Source organism: Salmo salar, chromosome 08 (assembly GCF_965601325.2).
Source record: "Salmo salar chromosome 08, fSalSal1, whole genome shotgun sequence".
Lineage (NCBI taxonomy): Eukaryota > Metazoa > Chordata > Actinopteri > Salmoniformes > Salmonidae > Salmo > Salmo salar.
This window is the reverse complement of record NC_138298.1, coordinates 24,653,543-24,677,582: the sequence shown is the minus strand read 5'-3', so window position 1 is coordinate 24,677,582 and position 24,040 is coordinate 24,653,543. Positions and strand designations below refer to the sequence as shown.

The 24,040-nt window shown below is 48.6% G+C and overlaps 1 protein-coding gene across 15 annotated transcripts in view; it reads right to left on the bottom strand.

Moving 5' to 3' along the window:
• Positions 1 to 1,528: 1,528 nt before the first annotated feature.
• The window catches only part of LOC106610340 (lymphoid enhancer-binding factor 1), a 71,048-nt gene continuing 48,536 nt past the window's right edge, over positions 1,529 to 24,040 (bottom strand). Inside the window, exons 5-12 of one of the 15 annotated variants that reach the window (XM_082978483.1) lie at positions 19,237 to 19,327; positions 18,371 to 18,490; positions 17,302 to 17,467; positions 16,073 to 16,180; positions 12,833 to 12,881; positions 11,627 to 11,692; positions 10,997 to 11,040; positions 1,529 to 3,144 (exon numbers count right to left, since the gene is read on the bottom strand). In XM_082978483.1, the coding sequence (XP_082834609.1) occupies positions 11,006 to 11,040; positions 11,627 to 11,692; positions 12,833 to 12,881; positions 16,073 to 16,180; positions 17,302 to 17,467; positions 18,371 to 18,490; positions 19,237 to 19,327 (635 nt within the window). In that variant the 3' untranslated portion in view covers positions 1,529 to 3,144; positions 10,997 to 11,005. Of the gene's footprint in view, positions 3,145 to 10,995; positions 11,041 to 11,626; positions 11,693 to 12,832; positions 12,882 to 16,072; positions 16,181 to 17,301; positions 17,477 to 18,370; positions 18,491 to 19,236; positions 19,358 to 24,040 lie in introns of those variants that run through there. The other 14 variants (XM_082978482.1, XM_082978476.1, XM_082978478.1 and 11 more) reach the window with 14 other exon arrangements.

Sequence of the window (24,040 nt, the reverse complement as noted above, 5' to 3'; positions counted from 1 at the left end):
TCATCAAGGATCTCTCTGTACTTTGCTCCGTTCATCTTTCCCTCGATCCTGACTAGCCTCCCAGTCCCTGCCGCTGAAAAACAGGTGTGACGCTTGGCATTCTTGTTTCTCATGGCCTGAGAGTCCTTTAGGTGCCTTTTAGCAAACTCCAAGCGGGCTGTCATGTGCCTTTTTACTAAGGAGTGGCTTCCGTCTGGCCACTCTACCATAAATGCCTGATTGGGGGATTGCTGCAGAGATGGTTGTCCTTCCTCCACAGAGGAACTCTAAAGCTCTGTCAGAGTGACCATCAGGTTCTTGGTCACCTCCCTGACCAGGGCACTTCTCCCCTGATTGCTCAGTTTGGCCGGGCAGCCAGCTCTTGGAAGAGTCTTGGTGGTTCCAAACTTCTTCCATTTAAGAATGATGGAGGCCACCGTGTTCTTGGGGACCTTCAATGCTGCAGAAATGTTTTGGTACCCTTCCCCAGATCTGTGCCTCGGCACAATCCTGTCTCGGAGCTCTACGGACAAATCCTTCAACGTTTTGGCTTGGTTTTTGCTCTGACATGCACTGTCAACTGTGGGACCTTATATAGACAGGTGTGCCTTTCCAAATCATGTCCAATCAATTGAATTTACCACAGATGGACTCCCAAGTTGTAGAAACATCAAAGATTATCATTGGAAACAGGATGCACCTGGGCTCAATTTGGATTATCATAGCAAAGTGTCTGAATACTTATGTAAATAAGGTGTTTTTTTAATAAAAAATGTATAACCTATTTTCGCTTTATCATGGGGTATTGTGTGTAGATCGATTAGGGATATATATTTTTTTTAATCCATTTTAGAATAAGGCTGTAATGTAACAATGTGGAAAAAGGGAAGGGGTCTGAATACTTTCCGAATGCAGTGTCAGTCAACAACCCCTGTGTGTTCAACCCCACTGTTCATTTCTAATATTGTTTCAAGAGTTCCTTTGATGTTATCCCTACTATTCGATTCGAAAATCAAAAATATTACCCTCTTTCTATCCCGGCATTAAATTGATCATCTTGGATACATGAGACGTCACATCTTTTTCCATGGATTTCACATTTAAGAGCAGCTTCAATACTCAAGATGTAGATTTCCCCTTTTGTCAGCATAGCTGTAATACTGTATGAGCGCAACCTCAGTCTCGGCATGCTGCTGGAGTTTTAATTGGTCGGTTTTAGAGCCTTTTGAAGTTTCCCCTCGAGATTTGAATGATTTAGTCAATAATTCGGCTTGGTAGTTCTATTTAAGACCACTAAGTGGCAGTGTTGTCAAATGCAGAACTTCTGGATATGAACCATATGATGGGCCAACTAATGATCACAAGCTACAAGATTATTGGGCCTGTTTCCTGGACAGAGATTTAGGCCAAGACTAACAACAATGCTCAATGAAGAATCCCCATTTAAATAGGTTTTTAGACTAGACTAAGACTAGGTTTAATCTCTGTCCCGGAAACCAGCCCTGTAAGTAAGGCATACCTATCACATTAATCTGGTCGGGAGATCAAATGAGCCAATGCCTTTTTATTTTTCTTTAAAAAAACAAAACATGTTGAAACTGTTAAAATGTGGCCACTTGGGAAGCAAAGTGCTAATACCAAGATGACAGTGATTCAAAATACGACAATGAATAAAAAATGCATCAAGTAATACTAAAAATAGAGCATGAAATCAATAAAATGTTACAGAAATGCATGAAATAAACAACATGGGCAAAAAGACCACAGTTACCAGATAGAGAAGAAAAAAGTCCATCCAATCAGGCTTGGGGTCAATTCAGGAAGTATACTGAAACTCCAATTTCTCTTCAATGCTTTCCAATGAGGAAAATGTCGAATTGCAATTGGAATTTGGTTAACTTTCTGAATTGACTGGAATTGACCCCAACCCTGATCGCAATAAAATGAACACTGCCAAGTGCTGGGGTAAATATATATCTGCTTCATCTGTCAGTTTAGAACAATAAAATATAGGCCTCTGAGCAACCACTTGCCTTTGTCCTAACGTTGCCTGCAAAAATACCAAGAAAAGTGACATATCCTGACAGTTTATTTAAAAAGTACACATACTGAGCTTTATTTTACATCTGAGCAAGACTCGAGTCAAGGTCACTATTTGTTACAAATAGTATCAAAAGAAGCCTTAATTTTCATTTTTCTGCAAGACGCTTTAACAAGAAAACAAATGGCTTTCCTGTGTTCAAAGCTTATTTTCATATATACCAGTATATATATATATATATATATATATATATATATATATATATATATATATATATATATATATATATATATATATATATATATATAAAAAAAAAAAACATTCACTGAAAATATACACCGAGAAATTTAAACCAAGTTCAAAATACAAAAAAGCATTCAATTAATTCCAACTCAAAAGTAAAAGCTATAATCATAAAACGTTGATATTTTTTGCACCAACTGGTCGTTAATAAAAACAAAATGGAGGATAGGAGCCTTGAGAGGATGTTTCCTTGACAACATGTGATTGACATCCCTCCATCTTCCTTGTGATAGTGCAGTCAGTCTAAAGAGGTGTTGAGTCAGGCCGCAACCCAAACATGTGGTCTGAAATCCAGTGAGAGAGGGGAAAGGGGAGTGTTGAGGGTCGAACATAGTAGGCTGTACAAAGGAAAGGAACGGAGGTGGCAAATAACTTAGAAATAACTTAGAAACAGGTGTTGGGGTATGTGTGGGGAGGTGTTAATTGTGTTTGACAAAGTTAAATCGCTGAACTGTTTTCAGTGCAGTGCCTTGGATTGAGATAGAGCTGCTTGTAAGAAGAGAAAAAGGCGTGAGGGCCTGGAGAGTGAGGGGGCTGGGGAGTGAGGGGGCTGGGGAGTTTGCATGCGGTTGGTTGATGGTCTTTAGTAGTGATTGTCTTGTTCAGTTCAGTTTCTACAGCAGATAGGAGAGTCACTGCAGGAGAGGAGTATAAAGTCAAGTTCGGGGGGGGTATTCCTCTGAGAACGGGAGTTGAGGCTTGGGGGTCGGGGATAAGGTGGAGGAGGGTTCATTGAATCTAGCAGGCCTCCATCTCTAACAGAGGGGCCATAGCTGCTGCCTTCGCTTTGCACGACGTGGAGAAAGCGTTCCGTTTTCCTCCTGAAGGACAGAGAGAGAAACATGGTCAGTTCAATGGGCAACAACAGAGGCCCTAAACGTGTCCATAGTGACTGCAGTTACAGGTCATTTGCGAGTGCTGGCTGTCTTTTTCATACTGGTCAGAAACAGTGAACATATAATGAACATATAACCCGTTCAGTCTGAGGGAAAATCCCTCACTAACTAAAAAGGAGCTTAAACACATGAAACCACAACAACACATTGCTGTAAACGTCGTCTGAAACCAGACAGTCTCACACATCCCACATACAGTGAATGAGTGCTGCATCCTCACAATGCTACACAAACACACACACACACACACACACACACACACACACACACACACACACACACACACACACACACACACACACACACACACACACACACACACACACACACACACACACACTACAGAGGACCTGGACGAGTGAAGGAGCACTACAGTTCTGCCGTCTTCAGAGAGCAGTAATAGTGTTTCCGACTGAACATTAGGTCGTAGGTTAGTGACAGGATGTGGGTTGGCATTAGCTTTGATCTCACTCTGACATCAGGTCACTGTGACCCAAGCTGGCTCCATCTGCTCTGCCCCCCTCTCTGACTGACACCCTGATGTCATCTACCTACTGCTACCGCTCTCTCTCTCTGAACGCAACCAGCCATCTAGCTGGAATACAGCTTCTGGTTGACATTTATGCTGCCACTGCTGTGTGTGGGCTGTGAGGAGGTAGAGAGAGTCTTCTCACGCTGAGAAGGCACTTTACAGGGCCTTCTAAAAAGCCCCGCCGGCCACCATCCACCCGTCCATGCATGGGAAATTGTTTGTCAAACCACAAAAGTGTTTTTGCTCAAAATACTGGTCTGTGGCGAGCGTAGCTAACAGAGTTAGCTTCAGTTATTGACGGACGAGCGGTGTTGGTTATTTTCCAGCATCAAATGGAATCAGTGATCAAAGAGAGAAGGGGAAGAGATTCAGAGGTAGATGTCTGACCGGGTAGGGAGTGAAAGATGTGAGGAGAGAAAAGAGAGACAAGGTGTATTAGTGGAAGGACCGCTCCCTTGTGGTGAGGTCAGAGAATAAGTGTGTTTTTGTGGGTTGAGAAGTCAGCTGAGCCCTGCAACTCCACCCTGGCACCACACACACACTCTCCCCTCCCTCCAGATTGCTTTACCACATGTGGATGAAAGGGAGTGGGACGGAGGCCGCCTTTCCCAGGGATGGCTGACCCTGAGCCGCCCGGGCGAAGGAGAGGAGGTACTGTAGTGAGGGCCGCAGAGAGAGACAGAGCCTCTGTCGCTGTTTATTTACCTCCACTGCCCCCTTTTTATCCCAGGATCTGAGAGCCCAGCCCTCAGCCCCAGCGCCCCCTTCCCTTCCTGGGGAGCTTTTTCCTTCCCTCCCGGCCACAAGATGAAAAGCCCTGGCTTAGTCCTTCCTGTGTTGGGAAAAGCCTGGGGGGCTGGGGGTGGAGGGGGCGATGGAGGGGTGTGGTGGTGGTGGGTCAGGAGGGGGCATCAGGCCAGGGCTTCACAGCAGACCCACCCGACACCAACACACAAACGCCAGGATTCAGGAGCAACTTGACCCCTTCCCTGCCCCCTCTCCCTCTGCCCACCTCCCCTCCCCTCAGTTAGCACTCTGGAATGCCGGCTGGACTTCTTTGCAGGAAATGAAACGCTCCTCTGTTCCAGTGGAGGCCGGGTCCTGGCTCTGGCTCTCTCTCTCCTTGGCCCAGGGAGGGGATGGGAGGTGGGGGGAGCGACTGAGACCAACGGGGCCCAGGCTCTGGGTCTTTGAAGCGTGGGAGGTTAAGATAACTGGCACGGCCCGCGTCTCTCAATCGCCGCCTCCACCTTCCCGGGGCAAATCAAAGAGCCCGCAGCTGGGCCCGTCCCGCCTGCCTTCCACTACTCCTCCCTACTTCTCCTTTCCTCCCTCCTTCCCCTCCCTCCCTCCCTCCCTCCCTCCCCCCTCCTTCCCTTCGCTGCAGCGGCGCTCTGGGATTTCTTTTGGTTCCGTGAAAAAGGAAAACACAGCCGACAAATTACTGAAAATAAGCCAAATGGAGCGAGGCGTCTCCAACACAGGCAGGAGTGTAGACTTTACCATGGCAGAGGGAGAGAGGGAGATTTGGAGGAGGAGAGGAAAAAGAGAAAGAAAGAGTTCTGGACGAGAGAGGAGAGGAGGAAATGCCAAATCAGCTGACTCAGCAACCTAGACAGACAATGTTCTTATTTTATGAAATATGGATTCAGAGATCAGCTCCAAATCACTGAAACCCGGGAATTTGTACATCTAGACTGAAATTTACTCCAAGATGGCATTAAAAGCTGGAAATAAACCTGAAATTCTCTTAATTTTCTCTGCCAAGTTTCAGAATCAGGTTTTAACACAGCATTGGCAGGATGGAAAGAAAAGGAAAATGGCGGCTATTCATATCCAACCAGGGATTGAGACAACGCATTAAGTTCAGGAAACAAAGTCAGTCGACCAGAAAAAAACGGAGATGGCCAACCTTTGCACTGACTGTGCTCCGTCTTGGTGAGATAATCACCTTGTTGTGAAGAGTGTAAACTATGGTTTTGTTTGGCGACACCCTCTCGGCTCAGGCAGTCTCACTTTCTCTATTCAATTGTGACACTGACACAACCGGAAATCGTCAGCTTGAGAAGGAAGAGGTAAAACCAAAGAAGAAAAGGTGTGTTTTAAACAACTGGCTTCATCCTGTCAGCACTTTCTCTTGCCGGGAGACAGAACATTAAAAGGAAAACCTAGAATAGTTGTGTCTGTCATTTCTAACCTCCAACCAAAAGTCAGGGTGGTTGAGTGGGAGAAACGTTGTTGTTCATGTCCGGGCTGGAACACCGACAGTGGTATTGTTGATAACGGTGGGATGTTTGGGGGGGTTCAGTTAAAACAGAACGAGGGAGAGGGGTATGAGAAGAAAAGAGAAAGGGAAGTGGATAAAGGAGGTGTCTGTCTATACGAGGCTAGAGGAAGGGAGAGGGGAGGGTTTTTGGTTGTGGGGAGAGGAACGGTAGGGGGTAAGGCTCCCGCCCACCGAGCCACCAAAAGCCCAAACCTCAGGCATGTGCTGGTGAGACTGGGGTAGAGCTGGGGGTCTGGGGGTAGGAGCCCTGTTTCCTTACCCCTCTACCCACATCTGATGCGCCGTCGCTGGGGGCCCGAGCTGCTGAAGTCTGGCCAAGCGCGGCGTGGTGTAGTGTGGTGTGCCCCCGCAGTACTGCACAGCTACAAAGCTGGAGCTGGGGGCTGGAGGCCAGGGCGGCACTATCAAAGGGCTCGTACAATGACTGCTCCCTCTGCTGCGGCGCACTTCAAAGGAGCTCCACCGCCACTCAGACTCACCATCGGATGGGAGGGGGGAGAGGAGGGAAAAGAGGGGAGAACGGGGAGGAAAGACGGGACAGAGAGAGAAAGAAAGAGAGTAGGAGGAAAGAGAGGGAGAGAAACCCCTACAATAGGAGACACATTTTGTTCAGCAGAAGTAGAAACTCAGCCACAGCTAAACAACAGAGTTTCGTGTTTATAAAGAATTAAAGAGAGAAAGAAAAAAGAAAAAAACGTCTTCCTGCGACCCCTCTCCCCTTCCCGTCGCTCCCCTTCCCCTCGCTCCCCTTCCCGTCGCTCCCCTTCCCGTTGCTCCCCTCTGTTACCTGCGGGCCTTTTATGATCCAGAGATAATGACTCAGAATGGGGGACGTTTTACAAGGCAGCACACTCCCACCACCCCCTCAATCTGCAGAGTCTCAAGGAGCCACCGGGGAGAGACAGAGAAGGGGGGAGGGAAGGAGGAGAGGAAGTAGAAAAGACATGACAAAACCCAGCAGGGAGGGAGAGGCTCTACCCTCATACGGTCGCTCCCCGCAGCTGGCCAGACCTCGCCACAATAGACCAGTGACTCAACCAAAACAAACCCACAGACCCAGTCTAAACAGAAAGCCCCACTTTAGCTGATTCGCTGTGTCCCAAATGGCACCCATCCCAAATGCCACCCTATTCTCTTTATAGTGCACTACTTTTGGCCAGGACCCATAGGGCTCTGGCCAAAAGTAGTGCAATATAAAGGGAATAAGGTGCCATTGGGGATGCACCCTCAGTCACACACATGTAAACTAGAGGCCCCCAAGAGCCACTAAGAAGTATCAAAGAGAGCCCTTTTCTCTGAAGGAGGACAGGCAAGAGATTAAGTCCAGGGTTTGACTAAAACCTACGCGGTAGACTCGGGCGGGCACACCTGCCCCCTACAGCTGCTACACCCCTGGAAGGCCACAAGTGCTGAGGTTGTCTTTTTCTCCTTCACAGAGCTCTGCTTTGTGTGTGTGTGTGTGTGTGTGTGTGTGTGTGTGTGTGTGTGTGTGTGTGTGTGTGTGTGTGTGTGTGTGTGTGTGTGTGTGTGTGTGTGTGTGTGTGTGTGATTGAGGAGAGAGAGAGAGAGAGAGAGAGAGAGAGAGAGAGAGTGAGCGAGCGAGCGAGCGCGAGAGGGGACATTTCCGTTTCTACTTCCTAACCCACAGTAACATTAGCCGTGGCTGTCGCCCTGATTTATGCCAAGGCCACTCTTTTTTTCCCCTTCTTTGTGAAGTGTAGTTTTAAAGAGGAGGCAGGAGATCTCTCTACTCTCCTGAGCTAAGACGCTCAGAGCAAGACCCTGAGTGTTTCACAGCCCCCCGAAACCATTCCAATTATCCTAGGTCACTAATAACGCTGTGGTGGTGGGGTGTGTGTGTGTGTCCTCCACTGTGGCCTTAAGGCAACCAGCACCAAATCAAACCAGCTATGGAACTGAAGGTAAGACTCTGAACCCGGAGAGTACGACTGGCTGTTTGAGAGAGAGGGGGAGAAAGGGAGGAGAGAGAGGGATGAGGGGCAGAGAGAGAGTGGAACGACAGTTGGGAGAAGGAGAACTCTCGAGCACAAGAGGGATTTTATTTTTTGCCCTCTCCCTCCCTCCCCCTTGCCCCCACCCCCCGCTCGTCAAAGCCTGACAGCTGACTTCTGCCTCCACACATCACAGGAAAACACATGGGGGCTAGAGAGAGAGAGAGAGAGAGAGAGAGGCCACTACAGTCAACGCTCCGTACCGCACTAGTTCACCAGCTACCGACACAAACACACCATCTTTGGCCTCCACTTTAAGTTAGGGCAGTTGAAAAAAATACATTCAAACAGCCAAGATGACTCCCCCCCCCCCCCCACTAAACGCAAAACATAGAGCTACAGATTTACTGACTCGCACGAAAAAACTGGGGAAATTCGAGTTTGCTCTCACAGAGCTATCCGGTTACCGGGTGGAAACAAAAGAGCACGTTCATAAGAGTTGGACTGAGATGACTCCGTCAGTTACAACGCTGGGGAGTTTTTATGAACGTTTGTGACTCATGGCCCACGCTGTTCATCCGATTAAAAAGGTCACCTTTGTTAGTAGTCGTCTCCCTCCCTTTGTGACACATGCGCAGTGGCTGAAAAGTAGATAGCCTTAAGGACGTGTGTTTCCCAACCAGATACACATCTCCCTGTGAATCAGACAGGCTGAGTCAGACAATGAACAGGGAGAGAGAGAGAGAGAATGAGTCAAGAGCGACAGAGTGAAAAGTTATGAGTGTCAGAAAGAAAGTGTCAGAGAGAGAGGAACAGCGCGAGAGAGAACGTGTCAGAGAGAGAGGAAGAGAGAGAGAAAGAAAGTGTCAGAGAGAGAGAGGAAGAGAGAGAGAAAGAAAGTGTCAGAGAGAGAGGAAGAGAGAGAGAAAGAAAGTGTCAGAGAGAGAGAGGAAGAGAGAGAGAAAGAAAGTGTCAGAGAGAGAGGAACAGCGCGAGAGAGAACGTGTCAGAGAGAGAGGAAGAGAGAGAGAAAGAAAGTGTCAGAGAGAGAGAAAGAAAGTGTCAGAGAGAGAGAGGAAGAGAGAGGAGAAAGAAAGTGTCAGAGAGAGAGCGAGAGGGAGGGAGGAAATACACATTTCACAATGTCAAAATAATAGCTGGATTCCCAGAGAGCTATTTAACTGCAGGTTCAGAGAAACCAGGTGTTTGCTGGGTCTGGTGTCTGACCCACTGGGGATAACAAACAATCCACTCCAAGAAATGAAACACTGTTGAACTGCTGCACTCATTGGTGTGGCCTTTTCAGCCAGACATTTAAATCTGTACAGAAGCAGAGAAAACAAGGAAGTTGTATTGATCCTTACCCTACTCTCCTTTAAAAGGGTATTCTGATTAATCATGCCCTGCAAATGAATGTGCAAACAATATCAACAAAAATGAACAAGAACATCCGACGTGTCCTAGATAGACGCACTCCATTCCAAAACCATTGCAATCGAGGCAAGGGCGGATATAAAAAGAAATAGACAAATAAGTTCATTTAAAGATGTTCGCTGCCTAAAGTCTGCCGTGCCAAACGCTAACCTCAATCCAGGCTCTTTGGGATCTACATAAATTGAGGAGTCGTGGCAGTCCTCTCTGGTATTATGCATATGAGTATAAGGTTGTCACAATGAATCAGCCGTGGTGTCCATCCTGCCTCGGATAGACCCAGCTAATTATTGGATCACGGATAAAGTCTCTCCGCCTTTGAAAAGAGGCAGAGGCAAAGAGCGGCCGGCGAATAAGAGAAAAACGGTCCAATTTAGGTACAGAGGGGGGAGCCACCGGTCAAGAATCAAACAAGCGGAAAACCTTTGTCTGGTTCAGGGTTTGATTTCATTTAAAGCCTGGTGACATTTTGGTCCAAAAGCTCTACATGTTTGTGTCTGTTACTGGCGCTGGTCACAACTTACCCAATGACAAACTGACGCTTTTCACAAAGAACAACCCCAACCACATAAACCCCCCAACAATTGACTGATTACGTTGTGCTTTATGTGTTATAGTGCTCATACAGCACAGCAGGACCTTCCACACTTCACACCAAACCGCCAACAAATCTCTACCAAACGATGTGATTTGACAGTATTCTAGTGGAGCGTGTTTCATAGCTTTCCTGAGCCCAGATGTAGTCTGGAAGGTCTAGTCTCCATTCAGTGTCGGGTAGAACAGAAAACATGCATCTGGGCCTAGGCTGTATGCCTCCCAAATGGCACCCTATTCCATATAGTGCACTCGGCCCATAGGGGTATGCTAGTGCACTATGTAGGGAATAGGGTTCCATTTGGTACGGAACCTCCCACTCCTCCAGGAATATCTGCTGCTGTGAAGAGGCCGGACTAGAAAAAGGTCTGTTTTGTAACATCTTTCGATAATGCAGATCACTTTGTCCATTTTCGTGTTGGAGTTTCATCTAATAAGGGCATCAGTTTGGACTTAAGACAGGACTCATCAACAACAGCTCCTCAGCCATGCACTGCAACGATCACACAGAGGATTCAGATGGTCATCTCACTAGCCAGAAAAAAGGCTGTCAATGGAGTGGCCTGGTCAATATACACCCAGAACACACACACACACACACACACACACACACACACACACACACACACACACACACACACACACACACACACACACCTCACTCCTTGAGACTTAACACCATTGACACCACAGGAGGTTGGTGGCACCTTAACTGGGGAGGACGGGCTCACGGTAATGACTGGAGCAGAATAAACAGAATGGTTTCAAACACATCAAACACATGGTTTGATGCCATTCCATTCGCTCCGTTCCGGCCATTATTATGAGCCCTCCTCCCCTCAGCAGCCCCCACTGATTGACACAATGACCATGGTGAGTTTAGGGTGGACCCTGTAGGATTAGTCTGTAAACAGTCTACAAGGCTTTGACACATACTACCAGACCAGACGGGCATGACTGGAGAGAGGGGGGGGGTCTTACCATTTATGCTCAGATGTACGCCGTTTTCATTCTCTGGCCTGTACCTGCAGAAAATGGCATCTTTTAACATGTTTGTCTTTACATAAGGCATGTCCAGGTGAGGAAAAGAAAGCCAATTGGGCTAATGGAACATCGCACCACAAAACTAAAGCAGAAATTCAATCAATCTAATGTTTTTATAAAGCCCTTTTTACATCAGCAGATGTCACCAAGTGCTGTACAGAAACCCAGCCTAAAATCCCAAACAGCAAGCAATGCAGATGTAGAAGCAACTTGATAATAGGTATGGAAATGGTAATATAGCACGCGGTCTACATTATAGCTGGACCAACAGCGATAGTGATTAGATTTCTAAATATAGATTTCCCCCAATAGGTTCCTACACAACGGTACAGCGTTTACATAGAGCTTTAAGCTAAGAGCACAGTGGCAGAGACATACAGCAGGTTAACCAATAGAGTGCAAAGCCCAGAGAGCAGTTAAGAAGCCAACCAGCATTTACAGACTAATCCCAAAGTAGGTGGAGGGGGGTGGGGGGGGGAAAGGGGGGTGGATGTATGGATGGATGGATGGAGAAAGGAGAGAGGGAGGGAGTACAGAGGAGAGGTGCAGGTTGAGTGACACTGGTACCTGCATGGTGGTTCTGAAAGCCCACTCTAGTGAGGGCGGAGGGGTCGAATGGAGTTCTATGGGGGTCTGGAGAGGGAGGAGGAGGGGAGGGGTGGTTATGGGTGGATGGAGCTGAAACGTTTCATGCATAATCCAGGTGAAACTACCCACATGGTCAAAGTGGGGCCTCTTGATTGGTTACTTCTAGGGAAATGCAGCTATAGCTTCCCCAATACTGTGTGACAAGCATGGCACAACACCTGGCTAGGATTATTTCAGCATTACAGGGGCCTGTTTCACAGTGACAAGACCTTTTATTGCTTGTGGTGCATGTAAGTGTTAAAATGACTTAGGCTAGTGTGAGAGACGAACACAAAAGAGACTGCATGGAGAGTTTGTAAAGGACAAACTGAACACTCATCACCTCATAGAACAACAATCGAGCGGAAAAAGGGAGAGTGGAAAAGACAGGGAGAGAAAGAGAGGGAGGAAAAGAGAGGGAGAGAGAGGGAGGAAAAGAGGGAGAGAAAGAGAGGGAGAGAAAGAGAGGAAAGGAGAGGGAGAGAATTAGAGGGAGAGAAAGAGAGGGAGGAAAAGAGAGGGAAAGAGAGGGAGGAAAAGGGGGAGAGAAAAAGGAAAAGAGAGGGAGAGAAAGAGAGGGAGAGAAAGAGAGGAGAGAGAGGGAGGAAAAGAGATTGAGAGAAAGAGAGGGAGAGAAAGAGAGGAAAAGAGAGGGAGAGAAAGAGGGAGAGAAAGAGAGGGAGGAAAAGGGAGGGCATGAGAGGGAAGGAGAGAAAGGAAAAGAGAGGGAGAGAGAGAGGGAGAGACAGAGGTAGGAAAAGAGAGGGAGAGAAAGAGAGGGAGGAAAAGAGAGAGAAAGAGAGAGAGCAAGAGAGGGAGAGATAGGAGAGAGAGAGGGAGAGAGAGAGGGAGAGAGAGAGGGAGAGAAAGAGGGAGAGAAAGGCAGGGAGAGAAAGGCAGGGAGAGAAAGGGTTGGCGTGAGAGGGAGGAAAAGAGAGAGGGATAGAAAGAGAGGGAAGAAAAGAGAGGGAGAGAAAGAGGGAGAGAAAGAGACAGAGAGACAGGGGAGAGAGAGGGAGAGAAAGAGAGGGAGAAAGAGGGAGAGAGAGAAAGAGAGAGAGAAATTGGGAGAAAGAGGGAAAAAGAGAGGAAGAGGGAAAAAGAGAGGAAGAGATAGAGGGAGGAAAAGGGGGGGAGGTTGGTTACCTGCAGCCGGTTCCTGGATCTTCTCCCTCTTCCGCTTCTTCTTCTTTCCCTAGAAAATATCGAGGTGAACGCTTAAAGTGTGGCTCCAGCACTCACCCTCACTCCACCACGCTTAGTCCTGCTGCCGTTTGCCCCGTTCACTCATCCCCCGCCGGGCAGCCAACCAGCACTCCTCGCTCTCTGGGCCTGCAGCCAATCACCACGCTGGGATTGGTCAGAGGGGCTGACCATCTCTACTCCCTGCCTATGAGAGCTGGCTGTCTCCATCCTCTCCACACCTGACTTCAGTATAGTGTGCTCTCTGACAAACAGACATGTTTGATAGGATCCATTCCAGAATGTTAGGTTTTGAACCCCACCCTTGCCTTCCAATCGGAGCAAGTAGCAAACTTGGCTGTCCTCTCCTCACCTGTATCAGTGTGTGCTCTCTAACAACCTATAATGAACAAAACATCCATCACCATTCTTCTATAAAGACTTAAAGTGTAGCAGCAGCAGAAGCAGCGTATGTAGTCTTTTTCAGTCTCCTAATACCAAACATCAATATGTAATTAAAACATAAAAATGTGGCTATATATTACTTGGGAGAGCTGGTCCTCGACTGATTACCATGGAGAGCATCAGTCAACCCCCCCTCCAGCGAGCGCTGATCACTGAGCTCCACTGTGAGTAAGTGTGTGTGGATTTATAGCTTATACCCAAATCCCCTAGGGAGGGGGACTATAGGTGGAGATAGCAGCATAACAGTCATTCTAGTCAAATATGAGCAGCACTTTGGTTTCCTGCTGCAAAGTCTACTAATCCACTTATTTATGATGAGCTAATCTGGGTTCCTCTCACACCGCTGTGGCAGACAGAGAGAGGAGGGAGGGAGAGAGAGGGGGGGCAGGTGATGTGAACAGTAGTCTATGACAGTGAGGATGTGTGTGTTGTGTGTGTGTGTGTGTGTGGTACAGTACTATGAAGGGCTTAGTTTATGTCAGAGGGGTGCTTGGTGTTAAGTGTGTGCTCCTCTCTATGAGACTCATAAGCGGTGTTCAAATACCCATAAAAACATACAGTATACTACATACTTAATGAGTATATACTACATACTATATACTATTAGTTCATTTTAGTCAACTGTAAATGAACGGCATCCTTTCAGTTGAGCGTACTAGCGCTTCGCCTGTCTACCAGAAGTTGATGCTGTTGCTATGCAACCTCTTGCTAGCTTGTTAGCATAACAAATTACTAGCTAGACAGCTTACGATTTCGGGTGTGTTTGTAAATTCAATCTGGAGTGCCAGAGAATGCTCTGGGCGTTCGTAAACTCAGAGCGTTGTCAGATTGTTTGTTCGTTAATTCAGAGCGTTTCGCACTCGGAGTGTTCAGAGCGCACACTGGACGCTCTGGCCGAGGAGTAGGGTTGATATTCAACAGGTGTTGAGCGTTCGTAAATTCATCATTTATTGTGCACTCTGGCACACTCAGACGAGAGTGCTCTGAAATCGGAATAGATAGCCAGTCCATTGAGAACACACAACGACTATACCACTTAGCTAAGCTAAGAATGCTGTGAATAATCAAGTCAATAAATGTTGGGTAGTTAGTTAGACAGCATATAGTTAATATACTGGCAAGTTCAACAATGTATTAGTAGCCAACTAACGTTAGGTAGCTAGCTAACATACCGGTACATACTGCTGTAATGATATGCTATGCGGTTCGTAAGGTTAGCGTAGCTAACAAATTGTCAGCCAGCATAACGTGTAACATAACTTATTTGAAAAGTAATTACTTTATTACATTGCTCAACATTTTCCTAACATTTGTCATAATTAGTTAAAGCAATGCATTTGTATCCACTCTCGTCAGACTTCAGCATATTTTCCGCCATTTTCTTCAAATCTGAAAACGTTGTGCCATTTTCTGAAGAATTTCATTATGGGTCCTAAAAGCACAGAAACAGTGTCCACTGCTTGTATATTTCGTATTTTGGTGAATTTAGTACGACATCCTGGAACTTTTGGCATACTAACTCCATACTATGACCAATAAGCACACTACATACTCAATTTACATCACAATAGTGCGGTTAGTATGAGTATTCGAACGCAGCTATAGGGTAGTAGAGGCCATCAGACACCATGAGGTCATCCTCTACTTCCTGGCTTATTGCTCTAGCCTATCGGATCAGTCCTTTCAGATCTGTCAACACCAATGGAGTAAGGGCTAGAGACTAAAGTCTGTACTGCATTGTATTGTCCTGCCCTATGCCGTCCTGTCCTCTACTCCCTGTCCTGCAGTGTTTCTCCCAGCGTGGTGTGGTGGTGGCGGGGCGGCGGAGGCAGAAGGTGAGAGGTGCTGAGCGGGGCTGTCCAGAGAGGAGGCAGATGAACACTACAAAGAGCCCCTGTGGTGGTGGAGTGAAAGTGAGTGCTGGAGCCACACTTTTTAACAACGGCAGGCGCTAGCATACAGTCACATACACACACACACACACGGAACAGTCTCAAACACACATATATGGAACAGACACACACCTAGATGAACATGACATATTACTAACATAACAGGTGCCCTGACACACACACACACACACACATCTTGTTGCTGTGCCATCTGAAACCACACAGTAATCTACTCGTCACTATGTGTCTACGCCCCTGGGTAGGGGCATCAACTCTGTTTACATATCCAAGGCTTCCATGTTGATACGGAACATCAAAGACTGGCAGCACCATCACAGGCCACTATTCTCAGCGTCGCATAATACTGAGTCTGATACTAGAATCCTTTATGGTGGTAATAATAGCATGGAAGTAGAGTGCTATGAATTACACATTAGGCTGTAGCATAGCAGCTAAAAATGGACACCATTATCATGGAAAACTCTAGTTTATTAGAGTGTTGTTGCTAGCATTGTCTTTAGGAATCTAACACAGAATACTAGCTACTGTTCTGAATTTCATAAACAACATATAGCCTACATCAAAACTGAACAGGCCTGGGTTCAAAGAGTATTTCAAATCTTTTAAATACTTTAGCGGTGCGTGATCAACCTTGCCTGGCTAAATATGACCAATGGAATAGCCCCAAAAGTGCAAACCCTGCTCATCTAGCACGCCAAACACTCAAAAGTAATTGAAAGATTTCAAATACTATTTGAACCCCAGCCAGAAAAATACAATCGCAGTTGACAAAATCACACACACAACACACCTCTCCGCTGCCAATCCGTTTCTATATGATACTTACATAATTATCTCTGGCAGACCAGCCTGGGTAGAGCTGCATGTGGAGCTGCCGTTCCTTGCGGGCTAATTCGTAATACTTAGCTTGCTCTTCTCTGGATAAAGCATGCCACTGATTCAGTACGAGAGAGAAAAAAGGAAAAACAGCACACAGTCAATTACTGGTCTGCACTTTCAAGTTCCCTCCAAAGATCCCTCCAAAGACATGGGTGCTAGTGTTTTGCTACAGAAAAAAATCCTTTATAAAAATGTACAAACGCTTGGTAAAAAAAAAAATAGGGAATCCTTTTTGTTTTTAAAGGGGGCGAACATGATGAAGAGATTAGCATATGAGCAAGAGAGAGAGAAAGAAAGAGAGAGAAAAATACTTTGATTTCATATCAAAACACTGGTTCCAATTTAGCGGCGCTTTTGCTTCAAACTATGTCAGCGGGCAATTACCAAACACAGGCCGCAAACAGAGCTTTGCTGTGGCTGGCTGGCCCAACCACCAGGGCTTTCTGTTAAGGCTTTAAACACGTTCTATTGGTCTCTTTCTCATTCACTTTCTTCTACTCCCATTCTCAAAAGGAACACATTTTGTCATTTCCAAACCACACTATTATTATCTACGGTAAGTTTGTAGAAAAAGCCAATTTGGTTGAACGTCCGCTAGTCAGTCAGGTAGGAAGTGGATCTGTCTGATGAGGGGAAGTAACAGGCTAGGACAAGGACATGGTCATCGGGATTAGTCCCTTGAAGGACCTTGATGTAGAAGAGTTGAAGGAACATCTCAAACATAGAAAGAGAATCCAGAGAAAGGGCTTGGAACCTCTAACCAGTCCACCTATTATGACATCATTTGTATTTGTATTTATTAGGGATCCTCATTAGCAGTTGCCAAGGCAGCAGCTGCTCTTCCTGGGGTCCAAACGCATTAAGGCACTTACGTTACATAGGAAACAAAAGAGAAAACAGTACGGTCATATAACATCATTACACTCTCTCCATGATTTGCATGGGGAGGCCCGTTCTATGGATTCTATTTCTATGATCTCGAAGCCCTCTAGCTGAACGAGAGATGCTGTCAGGTGGTTATGGTTAACGCAAGAACACAAATGGTGTCTTATGGCCATTTCCCTAGCACACATCATCACATTGTCAAGGTTTCAGACCCTTGACTACAGAACAGGGGGTGGTTAACCGTTCTCCATCCCAGTCAGGGTGCTCTATCCTGGGTTCTCCCATACGTACCCTCCGTCCCAGGATCTGGTTGATGGCGGCGCTCTCCTTGAGCGTGCACTCTGCCACCACGTTGGCCCTCATCTCCTTCATGTACAGCATGAAGGCATTCAGCGGCTTCTTGATGTGGGGTCTCTTGGGCTCCTGCTCCTTCCTCTGATCCGGGTGCTGAGGCTTCCTGGCAAAACAATTGGCGAGAAAAGAACAAGGGAGCGAGGTAAAGAAGAAGGAGGGAACGGCGGCGGTGCTAAAAGACGAAGAGGGGGACGGAGGAGGGAGGGTGGCGACGGAGAAACTGGGCGCCTCCGGAGTGTGAGAACAAACGGCAAGGGGTCTGTTTCGCCTCAGCCAATTGGGAGCGAGGGTGTGTGCGTGCGAGGCGTTGCCAGCACGCCAGGAGTCTTTAATCATGTACAGTCATACAGTCTTGGAGCTTTCAAGCGGAGAGAGAGATTACTTCACCAGTAATGGCAACTAAACCTTCCCCCCCAGCACACACACTGCCAATCACTTAGTAGCCCCAGCGCCACAGGACCTTGATGTGTGTGGTGTGTGTGTGTCTCCGTTTCTGTGTGTGTGTGTGTGTGTGTGTGTGTGTGTGTGTGTGTGTGTGTGTGTGTCTCTGTGTGTGTGTGTGTCTCTCTGTGTGTGTGTGTGTGTGTGTGTGTGTGTGTGTGTGTGTGTGTGTGTGTGTGTGTGTGTGTGTGTGTGTGTGTGCGCCTCTGTTGGTATGCATGTTGTGATGCCAGGGGCCAAATGAAGCGTAGTGGGGCCCTTATCAGCTCTGTGAGGCCCTTGTTGCTTATCTCCTCACATCAAGGTGATAGGAGAGAAGGGAGGCTGGACTGCTGCGTTGTTGGAACATGTGGTTGAGCGGCCAAATACCTGGAAGTATCCTGAACTCAATGTGCTGCTAATACCATGAGGATTAGAATAGCGAGGTGTGTTTTGGTAGGAATGTGTGTTTTCAGCGTAACAGTAGAGAGGGACGTATGAGGGTTTGTTTGAGCCCCCCACACTCTACTCACGGCTGGCCCTGTGTGAAGTGGACCCAGACAGGGCCACTGTTTGGGGGACTCACATGTGCATCAGGTCGTTGTCGTGCTGGGGCTCGTGTTTAACCTGGGGGTTGACGATGGCCGGGTGGGGGATCCCTGTGGCGTGGGGGCCGGGGGGACCCGGGACCATGTGGTGGGAGAACCTGGAACAAGAACCCATGCATTAACTTTAGAACCTCGTCCTCTCTCTCTCCCCAACATACTCACACTAGGTGAAATAAGAGTTAAAATATATTCAAAGAAAACACAGGAGAGATGTTTGAGTAAAGTACAGTAGGGAAGAATCTGGGTGCAAAGCCTCTCCTGTCAATACCAGGACTGTCCTGGCATGTACCAACCAGAGAAGGGGGGAGAGAGAAATGAGAAGGAGAGAGAGATATGGTAATAAAGAATCCAGGGGAGAGAGAGAGAGAGAGAGCGAGGCCTCATACGAGAGCTACCGACATAGTGCAGCTCAGAGGCAGCCGCTGACACAGGGAGTCTTTTGAGCAGCTAAATAGACAGCTGAATATGCGTGAGCACGTATGGGGCAGTCTGCTGGACTGGTCTGCTGGACTGGTCTGTTGGACATGTGCTGGGCACAGGGAGAACCAGTGTGGTGAGGCCACGGCACTGAGGAGACAGAGTCCAAGGTCTGTCTGTCTGTCTGTCTGTCTGTCTGTCTGTCTGTCTGTCTGTCTGTCTGTCTGTCTGTCTGTCTGTCTGTCTGTCTGTCTGTAGGGTCACTCTTCTCAATGGATCCACATGTATGGTACTGTATATAGTTGTTCTCAATCTTCCCTTGTTGATTGGGTGGTTGTGTGTGTGTGTGTGTGTGTGTGTGTGTGTGTGTGTGTGTGTGTGTGTGTGTGTGTGTGTGTGTGTGTGTGTGTGGTCATCCTAAACGTACCATCCTAGTGGGGGCGTGATCTGTCCCACTCCTCCAGGGGAGAGGGGGTAGAAGTTGGTCATGTCTGGCCCGGGGTGATGCCGCTGCATGCCTGTAGAGAGACAGGATGAGTGGTACTGTCCTGTATGAAAAGGAACAGAACATGCATTCAATGACCCGACCATGAAGATGACGCGTTGTCCCAACGTTGTTGAAACGTTGCTGTATTAGACACCATATTGTAACAGTGTTTAGAGCCTTGCTTGTTATTGATACTGTACATTATTGTTAGAACATTTAATGACCGTGAATGAGGGGTAACCACCCAATAATATTTGGGTGTGTGTGTACACTCCCATCTTTTGAATGGTTTCTCCGGCATCTTTGAATGGTTTGATCCTGCATGTCACTGACATGACAAGGACATCTGTGCCAGGCAGCGTTGGAATTCAGTGTATGAACTGTACATGTGTGTGGCTGTGTGCCAAGTGTGTATTATTATAACAGATACAGAAAGGTTCACATTTGCCCCCATGTAGCCCTCCAGTCCCCCCATGTAGCCCTCCAGTCCCTCTAGTCCCCCCATGTAGCCCTCCAGTCCCTCTAGTCCCCCCATGTAGCCCTCCAGTCCCTCCAGTCCCTCTAGTCCCCCCATGTAGCCCTCCAGTCCCTCTAGTCCCCCCATGTAGCCCTCCAGTCCCTCTAGTCCCCATGTAGCCCTCCAGTCCCTCAAGTCCCTCTAGTCCCCCCATGTAGCTCTCCAGTCCCTCTAGTCCCCGTGTAGCCCTCCAGTCCCTCTAGTCCCCATGTAGCTCTCCAGTCCCTCTAGTCCCCATGTAGCCCTCCAGTCCCTCAAGTCCCTCTAGTCCCCATGTAGCCCTCCAGTCCCTCTAGTCCCCATGTAGCCCTCCAGTCCCTCCAGTTGCTCTACTCCCCCCATGTAGCCCTCCAGTCCCTATAGTCCCCATGTAGCACTACAGTCCCTCCAGTCCATCTAGTCCCCTCATGTAGCCCTCCAGTCCCTCTAGTCCCCATGTAGCACTACAGTCCCTCCAGTCCATCTAGTCCCCCCATGTAGCCCTCCAGTCCCTCTAGTCCCCCATGTAGCCCTTCAGTCCCTCTAGTCCCCCCATGTAGCCCTCCAGTCCCTCTAGTGCACTCATGTAGCCTTCCAGTCCCTCTAGTCCCTCTAGTCCCCCCATGTAGCCCTCCAGTCCGTCAAGTCCATCTAGTCCCCCCATGTAGCCCTCCAGTCCCACTAGTCCCCCCATGTAGCCCTCCAGTCCCACTAGTCCCCCCATGTAGCCCTCCAGCCCCTCTAGTCCTCCCCATATAGCCCTCCAGTCCCTCAAGTGCCCTCATGTAGCCCTCCAGTCCCTCAAGTGCCCTCATGTAGCCCTCCGGTCCCTCTAGTCCCCCCATGTAGCCCTCCAGTCCCTCCAGTCCATCTAGTCCCCCCATGTAGCCCTCCAGTCCCTCTAGTCCCCCCATGTAGCCCTCCAGTCCCTCTAGTCCCCATGTAGCCCTCCAGTCCCTCCAGTCCATCTAGTCCCCCCATGTAGCCCTCCAGTCCCTCTAGTCCCCATGTAGCCCTCCAGTCCCTCTAGTCCCCATGTAGCCCTCCAGTCCATCTAGTCCCCCCATGTAGCCCTCCAGTCCCTCTAGTCCCCATGTAGCCCTCCAGTCCCTCAAGTCCTTCTAATCCCCATGTAGCCCTCCAGTTGCTCTACTCCCCCCATGTAGCCCTCCAGTCCCTATAGTCCCCATGTAGCACTACAGTCCCTCCAGTCCATCTAGCCCCCTCATGTAGCCCTCCAGTCCCTCTAGTCCCCATGTAGCCCTCCAGTCCCTCTAGTCCCCCCATGTAGCCCTCCAGTCCCTCTAGTGCACTCATGTAGCCTTCCAGTCCCTCTAGTCCCTCTAGTCCCCCCATGTAGCCCTCCAGTCCGTCAAGTCCATCTAGTCCCCCCATGTAGCCCTCCAGTCCCACTAGTCCCCCCATGTAGCCCTCCAGTCCCTCTAGTCCTCCCCATATAGCCCTCCAGTCCCTCAAGTGCCCTCATGTAGCCCTCCAGTCCCTCAAGTGCCCTCATGTAGCCCTCCAGTCCCTCAAGTGCCCTCATGTAGCCCTCCAGTCCCTCAAGTGCCCTCATGTAACCCTCCGGTCCCTCTAGTCCCCCCATGTAGCCCTCCAGTCCCTCCAGTCCCTCTAGTCCCCCCATGTAGCCCTCCAGTCCCTCTAGTCCCCCCATGTAGCCCTCCAGTCCCTCTAGTCCCCATGTAGCCCTCCAGTCCCTCTAGTCCCCATGTAGCCCTCCAGTCCCTCTAGTCCCCATGTAGCCCTCCAGTCCCTCTAGTCCCCATGTAGCCCTCCAGTCCCTCAAGTCCCTCTAGTCCCCATGTAGCCCTCCAGTCCCTCCAGTTGCTCTACTCCCCCCATGTAGCCCTTCAGTCCCTATAGTCCCCATGTAGCACTACAGTCCCTCCAGTCCATCTAGTCCCCCCATGTAGCCCTCCAGTCCCTCTAGTCCCCCCATGTAGCCTTCCAGTCCCTCCAGTCCCTCTAGTCCCCCCATGTAGCCCTCCAGTCCCTCTAGTCCCCCCATATAGCCCTCCAGTCCCTCAAGTGCCCTCATGTAGCCTTCCGGTCCCTCTAGTCCCCCCATGTAGCCCACCAGTTCCTCTAGTCCACCCATGTAGCCCACCAGTCCCTCTAGCCCACCCCCCATGTAGCCCTCCAGTCCCTCTAGTCCCCCCCATGTAGCCCTCCAGTCCCTCTAGTCCCCCCCCATGTAGCCCTCCAGTCCCTCTAGTCCCCCCCATGTAGCCCTCCAGTCCCTCCAGTCCCTCTAGTCCCCCATGTAGCCCTCCAGTCCCTCTAGTCCCCCCCATGTAGCCCTCCAGTCCCTCTAGTCCCTCCAGTCAGAGTGTTCATTAAGGCCTGTCTCTGTGCTTCCTGTAATGCTCCCTAGAGAGAGCATTCACTGGGGCCCTGCCCTGTCACTGGGTCCTCAACACAGCTAAGCTCTCCCTCTCTTCATCAACGCTAGGCCTCTTGGGCTTCAAGGTCAAGGGCTCTCAGCCTACCTCCGCTTGTTGTGGAGGCTGGCGAGAAGTTAAACTGGGATGGAAGGATGGAGAGAGGGAGGAGGGTAAAGGAAATTAAGGACCCTAGTAAATGGATCTGTCAGACTGGGAGCTATGGTCAAGGGAGTGCTGTGTAGGCCCGTGTAGAAGGCCCTGCAGTGACACACACACGCATAGAAGACGGCAAACGCCTCCAGATTAACACCATCTCCTAATCCCAGATGGATCCATGCTTTTCTCCCCCCCCCCTTCTCTCCACCCCCCTCTTTCTTCTCAGGCTGCAGTCTGATGGGGTCTAACTCCTTCGGAGCAGCAGAGACAGGAGGCTTATCTCCAAAGCCACTGTAGCAACGCTGGATTCCAGCACCCCCAGCCCACTTCTTCACCACCCCAGTCTCAGGGTGCTCTGTAGGGCACTAGGGAAGGAGGGAAGGAAGGGGAGGGAGCGAAAGGAGGGGGAGCGTGAGAGAGAGGAATGGGGGATGTAAGGAAGGGTAAGGAGCATGGGGCGGAGGGAAAGTGAGAAGGTAGTGAAGGATAGGAAAGTCAGGAGGGAAGGGAGAGATAGAGATGGAGTGAGGGGAGCTCAGTGTTAACACTGTCACTCAAGGCACTAAAAAGGTGCGGAATTACTCGCTCACGTTCACATCAACATCCTTCTCACCATTTTACCCAGCTAGCCTTGCTTCTGAACCATTTTCATAACCTTGTCCACATGTAGACATAACTTGTATTTCAAAATATGATCTCGTATTAAAATATTATATTTTAAGTGTTACATTTTTATCATTGTAAATTACAATGTGAAGTCTGAAGTTTGTTCAAAGGGCTCCGGAGTTTGACCTTTGATCCGACGTTACCGCCCGGCACATATTAGAGCTTATTAGGGCCCATAATGAGAACATCCATGATTTCTTAAATAATTAACAAGAAGATCAAAGTCCTGATCCCGCTATGGAGTGCAGCGAGTCGATTGGCTGATGAAAATGAGAGCGAGAGAGCGGGTGAGCAAGAGAACAAGAAGGCAAAAGTGTGATAGAAAGAGTAAGAGAAAGAGCGAAAGAGAAAGCACAAGAGAGAGAGAGAGATGGATAGAGACTACCCTTTCTGCTTCCTACATATCGTCAGCTCTTCTACAGTATCTAGACCTGGAAATGCCATGGGACTTCATTTACAGCTAATTCATCTAGCAGATCTCTTCTACATGGACCAGTCCAGGCTATGGGAGTGTGTGGGTCGATTCAGACTTGGATCTCCTCCAGCGGTTTCTTCATATAACTCCATCCTGTGCTATGTTTATCATCAACTCTCATACTCAATCCCTGGGGACTACTCAGACCAAAATGTATGAGGACTGTAAATGAGGACCAAAATGTTTTAAAAAACGGAGCCCTATGGAAAGCATTACTGTAAAGAAATCCTGTAGCTACAAGGCAAGTGAATGACTTTCTGGAACAAATGCAGCCTTTCACTAAATCCACTATTCAGTCGTCCTGCTGTGCACAGGTACATAAGATCACTACAATGTCTTGATAGATCTGGTGTATGGCGGCCATATTGGATTATTTACTCAACTGCTCCGTCATCACACATTGCATCCTGTCTGGTCTGCCTCCTAAGTGGGGGCCGGTGCGTGGCAGCCGGAAGGAAGAGGGGAGGAGAGGGGAGGGGAGCGCATATGGAGGGCCGGGGCCAGACCAGTACAAGACTTATGAACCTCTGCCAAAGTCTCACCCTG